This window comes from Fusarium graminearum, chromosome 3, assembly GCF_000240135.3.
Source record: "Fusarium graminearum PH-1 chromosome 3, whole genome shotgun sequence".
In the NCBI taxonomy this organism is placed as follows: Eukaryota; Fungi; Ascomycota; class Sordariomycetes; order Hypocreales; family Nectriaceae; genus Fusarium; species Fusarium graminearum.
In genome coordinates this window covers 663,751-670,453 of record NC_026476.1, presented here as the reverse complement: position 1 = coordinate 670,453, position 6,703 = coordinate 663,751, and the positions used below count along the sequence as shown (strand labels likewise).

Here is a 6,703-nt window from a genome sequence, read left to right as displayed (position 1 = left end):
CGTATACCACCAGAACCTTGTTTCCAGCACCGTTACTAACGGTGAACAGAACTTGTTATGTTGCAGGCGTGGCTTAATGAATCAGGAACCATTGCATCAGCAACTGATGTGTGGTCTTCCGAAAGAGCCCTAAATAGGCCGAGACCTAGCACGAACGATACCACGATACAACACAACAACGACAAGGATAATTATGCAGCAAAGGCAGCGTGAGTTTTACAGGGATGGTTGGCACACAGGGGAGTGATCTGTCATGCTTGAGGCTTTGGCAGTGCATGTAGCCAATGGCCATGGTTAATTCGGTCGTGCAAGTCAGTCAGGCCAAGGTCGGGCAGAAATTATCAGACTATGGTGGTCAAATTTGGTCTCTTGTATAAATAGTTCCTCGATACCATCCTATAGTTCACCGTAACTCTACACTACCCCTCACGGCAGTTGCCCCTTAAGAAGATATGAATATATACACTACGAACTCAGATAAATGATACCAATTGATCTACTTGAGAAACTATCCAAATGACGCTTTATATAACAACTAGAGGAAGCAGTAGGCGAATGAAAGAGTCTTGTGCTCTACTCTCGTGGCAGTGTCTCCTGGTTCCAAGTAGGACATGTCCAACAGTTCTTTGATGCAAGCAAAGATTTACTCAGTACCACGCTTTGTTGAGCATAGAAAAGGCAAAAGACAGGGTTAATCTTGTCAATTGTGTTTACGGAGAAATAAGAGCAACATTACTACAACTCCCCCAGGCTACTCGCGAGCAAGATGCGGACCAGTAAATTTACTCACAAGCACGGAAAGCCGCTACAAAACGTGAAGAATACACAAACTATTCGAGGAAACAAGACGATGTTCAGATTACAAACAATGTTGCGACAAAATGCAAGCAGGGAAACACAACTCAACAAGGCAATTTTTACAACTCATCAAGCATACTCGTCACAAGAGCCAAGTCACCTCAAGGTCTGGCCATCAAAACGAGCCATTTATTAAGTTTTGGCCAGCGGATCTAGGACTTGAGGTGACGTGGCTGGGGAATGCATGTATAATCAGCTGTGCAGGGTTTCATGCATATTGAAATGGGGTATTGAGGCTGACGTTGTTGATGGGCCGTGTGCAAACTCCTGCACCTTTGCATTCGCATTCACGCAACACAAATAGGTATGTTGAGTTTGATCTCTATTTATACTGACTGCTGGATCGTTTTAGTTGAGAACCACTGAGAAGTTCTATCGCTCTCCTTTCGTTGAGTTAGACATGGCCTCACCTAACCGACCCAGATGGCCGCTGCCAAGCCGGCCTAGTATCGACTCACGTACGAAACCGCGAACAAGTGTCATGAGTTAACTATGCAAAGAGTCAATGATCCGATCCGAATCAGGCTGCGTGGGCACGAAAACATATCAATCAGGTTCCAGCCAAAACTGGGCTTGAACAATACCAGGTTGCGACCGTCAATTTATTTCGTTACTCATAAATAAAGTTCCTCAAGACCTAAATACCATCCGTACTGTTCACCGATGATGTTGGTTCGTGCGGTTGCTCCTTTCGCTTTTGACATGCACCAAATTGGTATGTCTCCTCAAATTGCTGGATCGAGAACTTCTGTACCAACACAGGCTACATGAGTAGGGCTTTCTAATAGTTTGTCAGCAGACTTTTTACAAAGAACATGACTAGGGTTAACGAACTCAGAAGTCGAAGTCTGCATCATAGGTACAGAAAGCGGCGGTGAGGTTTGACGAAAGCCATAGATCCAATCGCAGAACTCTCGAAATGACACTTGATCATCGAACAAACACTGGAAACAATTAGCCAAGGACGAATTCTGGGGTTTGTTATTGCGCACAGTTCCAGCAAGTTGTATGTAGAATTCGATTTCCTGTCGCTTCTGCAGTAATCCTCGCTCGACAAAGGCTTCGATGATGGTGATAATACCTCGGGATACCAAGTCGCGTTTCGCCTTTTCTAGCAGCAAGGGGTGAATGAAAGATCTTTGTATCTCCATCTTTCGTGACAGCCTCTCCTGGCTCCAGGCAAGGCACTCCCGGAAATCCCTTGATACCAGTCCGCGACCAGCAATGTTGTACCAGAAGTCAGCGTTCTCTTGGACATACTGTAACACGGCTCTAAATACAGAGGTTTGCTGAAGGTGGTTCGACGTTTCGGGGTCGTTTGAGGGGATTGAGAACGGCGGATCGGCATCGTATGGCGATTGTCGTGATGCATCATAGGGCAATTGCATCGGCGTCCATGACCTTATAAAAGGGCACGATGGCCGCGGGTCGTAACCTTGCAAATGATGTGATTGTGAACCCAGATCAAGGTTAGAGATGTCCAAAAGATCAAGAGAAAATTCAGGGTCCTGCTGTGGATAGGCGGAGTTTTGAATGTTGATCGGAGACATCACTGTTGGTTGGATGTTGATTAGAGAAGGGTCTATTGTTCCGGATTGGAAAGGATGTACCGAGTCCATGGAGTGTAAATGATGCTGAGCTTCAGGCCAAAGGTGTTGAACAAGCAGCTTGAAAGCCTCCCGCTCATCTTCTCTGTCTAGGGCATACAGCCATTGTCGAAGACCAGCAAGGATGTCACCTTGGGCCAGCATGTTTCTGGCGCACAAGAGATGCGAAGCAACATAAGACAAGCAGCAAAAAGCAAAAACCTTGCGTAGATCGTTCGGAACAGGCCCACTGAAGATGTTTCGGAGAGCGACGGCGCCTGTTTGTTGGAGCCCCTTGGCGTCTTGGTAGTCAGCAAGAATTCTGTTGACAGCGACGTTTTCCAGATTGCCCGCAACGTTGACAAACTGGCTCCAAAGAGTTTCCATTTCGTTGCGAATAGCCCGGATGGAGGACCAGGCCATATCGCGGGCGCGACAAGGCTGTCCATCTGTTGTGTTGGTCCAGGGAGCTCTTCCGACTTGAGGTTGCCTCGAACGGCCATTTCGAAGGCTGTTTGTGCACGTGGTAGCGGGTTCTATTTCATGTAGGAAAACAAAGCCGGCAAAGAGTCCATCCAACTGTGCCAAAGTCTCTTCAGCCCTAGAAGCACAAGTGGCACCATTGACTGGGAGCTGATCAACAAACGGGTGGGTTGAAACGGATGTCATTCTGGCTGGTTTCAAACACAAAAGGATAGAGGTGCTGCCTTATTCACAAAGGGAAGAAGGCAACTTGATTATAGCCCATTGTTATGGTTCGCCGCAGAGTGTGGATTTATGTGAGATCTGTTTGAGGCTCCCCAGGTAGCCAGGTATAATACCCGACTGATGCAACTAGGTCTTGCTCACGGCGCTCTCTGGCTCTTTGAGCTCGTGAGCAAGTGCCTGAATCCACCTTGCAGGCAGCTTGGGCGAGCATGTCAACATCCTATTGGTGGTCTATGCAAGTAAGGCTCGTTACATATCTTGACCAAGTGTAATAAGGATGATCTTCAGGGTCAACCTTGTCAACCTTGTAAATTTACCCACAAAAACATTCCTGCAGCTGCTCCAGACAGCTCGTGAGCAAGGTGGATTTGGGTGTTTGCTCATGAGCACCGGCTTTCCATGCTCATGAGCAACGCATACGTAGCGTGAGCAAGCAGCACGAGCATTTAAACGTGGCTCTGCTCAACTGAAATAAAAAGAAAAGAAGAATGCTACAAGACGTGAAAACTACATTATCTCCCCGAACAAAACAAGGCCACTCTCGAATTACAGACGATGCTAAAACAGACGATGCAGACACAAAACCATAACCAGACCCAAGGCGGATTCAACAATACAGGTTAGTCAGCACGTCCAAGTTGAACTGAATCGATCACTAACAGAAAATATCCAGTCACTTCAATCATGTTTCAATTGTGGTTAGAAGCGCCAGGTTGCCTCGAACCCTGGTCGCCTGAATTGTTGAACATATCCCCCGAGACGTCAAGAGACAGAAACAAGAGCGAGTCTTTCAAATTATGACGAATTTGCCTATATTACAAAGAAGAGGAGTGGCTTATCTTAATGTCGAACTGGAATAACATGGATGGACTTGGTGGTGGCTGATGCTGGCTTTTTTTTATTCGTTGTCTCGTAGAGGGACAGTGAGACAACCGGTATCCATAGGGCGTGAGAGGGACAGTTGGAGAAGTGGCGCGGCCTGCAGAATGTATGAATTATTGGCTGTACAGGGCTTATGATAGATTGAAGTGGAATCTTTGAGGCTTAAGTTGTTGTTTGTTGATGGGACATGGCCTTGTCAACCCCTCGACTCCCATGGCCGCAGCCAAGCCCGGCCCGGAGACGTTTCCCGCACGATGCCTGATGTAATGTCAAGTTCTTTCTATTTCTCCTCTCTATCATTTAGATCTAACAAGACCTAATTCACCATCCGTCTCAATGGATGCGCCTCCGTGTTAAACACCCACTCATCCAAACTAACAAGCTCCTCATCCGCAAAAATAAGATAAAAATACTTCAACGTCTCAGCCATCCAAAAACTCTCCATGGAGTCTTTATGCTTAATCTCCCCATCCGCATTGACGTCCATCACCGCCGCAAACGCCTCGTCCGTCTCGGCAGCAGCGCGGACCGCAAGCCACATATCCCACGCAATATCGCGAAACTCTTCCTTTCCGGTGATGCGGTACATATAAAATATACTCTCGATGGTCTCGGGTCGGAGCAGGTAGGTTGTGTCTCTGGCGCGGAATCCGAGGGGTTCTTTTTGGGAGCTTGGGTTGAACTCGCAGGGTTCGAGAGTTGGACAGCGCTCGACGTGGACGATTTCGGGCATGAGGCCGGTTGGATAGGCAGAGTATGCTTTTGCGCAGCCTCGAGCTAGTTTCTCGCCGATTGTAACGTGGTCGTCTCGTCCAAGGGCTCTACCGCCGAGAGCATACATGCCTCCTGCGAAACAAGTGAGATGTTCCACGTCTGTCCTCAATCGGACCTCTTTCGTTCGAGGGGAGGCAGTGGCTTCACCCAGCATGAGCACGTCTTCCTTCTCTGGTAGCATCGGTCGGAATATTAAATGTTCAATTGCAGCGTCGGCAGCCTTGAGATACATCTTTTCGTACTTTGGCTCAAGACCCTGGAGGAGAACATACTCCTTGATGAGGTACTCGTAAAGCGAATCGCCATTAGCACCCAAGCCAAACGTATTGTCGGTAACCTTGAATCCATCCTGCGCATTAATCTGAATCGGCCAAAGTCCAGGTATAGAAGTTTCGTTTTGTGTCCTCTCGAATGCCTTGGTGATAAAGTCAATTGCGTCGTAATACTTGGGATTACCCGTCTGCTGCGAAAGACGAGTAAACTCCATGCTCATACTCCCCAGACTAGCCGTACTCTGTCTCGGTTCAGGACGACCTTTGCCGTCTTTTAGGTCACTAAAATGTATAGTATGCGGCGGCATGTGTTCTTCGTTGTCAAAGGTAGCGTACAGCAAATCCCCCACCTCAATTGCCTTGGCCAGCAAGGCGCTCTCACCACTGAGCTCATAAGCCGCAAGTAGACCGCCAAGATGTCTGATGGTGGTTTCAAACACATTGAAACCGTTGCTCGTGGGAAGATCCCAGTCCATGCGGGAAACGTAGTCGACGGCCTTGTAAAACTCTCGCTTCAAACCCATGAGCCATAGCGTGTCGAGGTTGTCGCAGATGGTAGCGGCCCACCCGCCAAAAGGATCACTGCCTTGCAAGCTCAACGGTTTGAGTTCGTCATGTCCCCAAGCATGTTTTTCGTAGGATTTCCATGTCTTTTTGAAAGCTTGCAGGATTTCTTTTCGTCGGACATCGGCGGTTGCGAGCTCTCGTTTTCTCAATTCGGGGTTGGAAAAGTCGTGTTGAATTCGGGGGAGATTCACAGGCGACCCACGGGGAGGTTTGACCATGCTACTCAATTCAACTGGATGTTGTAACTTGTGTCGACTCCAATCATAGCTGCTAGGAATAAAATTGATCTTGGGAGTACGGTACGTCGGTATTTGGTGGAAGAAACAATAAAATACCACCACTGCGATGAAGAGTGAGAGCAACGCCCTTGACGCTGTAAATGGTAAAGCCACGCCCATAATTACGACCAAATACACAAAAAGGAAAGAAAAGGAGGGAATGCAATTCAATCCAGGTCCATGGACACTCAATGCTGGCATGAAAGGGGACAAGCCAGATCTTATACGATGAAAGCCACCGTAAGCAAGGATCCCAAGACAAGGAGTAAAACAGTTATTGACTGTCTCCCCACTCTGACACGCAAGCTTTCTAAGAATAACTAGACGATTGACGTGAGATCCGCAGGCACTATGACATATCGAGTGCAGGGAGATCAATACGCGGTGCACGGTGGTTGTTTAAAACAAACGAGTTACGCGAGATATTAATTAGATGAGTACAGACCTCGTTTAATAATATCTGAGATAGACGGCTACAAATAGATAGACATACAGAATAAACAGATACAGTGTTTAACAGCTATGGTTAGGATGGCTGCGATACTCGTCTAGCTGCAGATCACCAAGAGTCAGCACTTGCATTGGCTTTTCAGGGGTGCATTAGCTGTCGCGTGCCTTGGAAACCAAAAGTCAAACAAGCTGACCGGCTGAAACCCCTGGCAAGCCACTGAATTGAGGGAGCTAGATCAAATGAACAAATGAAGTGAAACGTTTACTCACGAATGCGACAAGCTTCATCTCATTACAGCCAAGCCAAATTAACCATATATTTTTAGCT

The 6,703-nt window shown here is 47.4% G+C and overlaps 2 protein-coding genes across 2 annotated transcripts; both read right to left on the bottom strand.

Moving 5' to 3' along the window:
* Positions 1 to 1,583: 1,583 nt before the first annotated feature.
* On the bottom strand, positions 1,584 to 3,113 carry FGSG_04931 (uncharacterized protein; the record flags this gene model as incomplete). The annotated part of the gene is made up of 1 exon (XM_011325100.1): positions 1,584 to 3,113. The coding sequence occupies one exon, from the start codon at positions 3,111 to 3,113 to the stop codon at positions 1,584 to 1,586; it is 1,530 nt and encodes a 509-aa protein (XP_011323402.1).
* A 1,052-nt stretch (positions 3,114 to 4,165) lies between these two features.
* Positions 4,166 to 6,045, bottom strand: FGSG_04930 (uncharacterized protein; the record flags this gene model as incomplete). Its single annotated transcript, XM_011325099.1, has 2 exons — positions 4,166 to 4,292; positions 4,400 to 6,045. 2 exons carry the CDS (start codon positions 6,043 to 6,045, stop codon positions 4,166 to 4,168), a joined length of 1,773 nt encoding a protein of 590 aa, XP_011323401.1.
* Between the last annotated feature and the right edge of the window lie 658 nt (positions 6,046 to 6,703).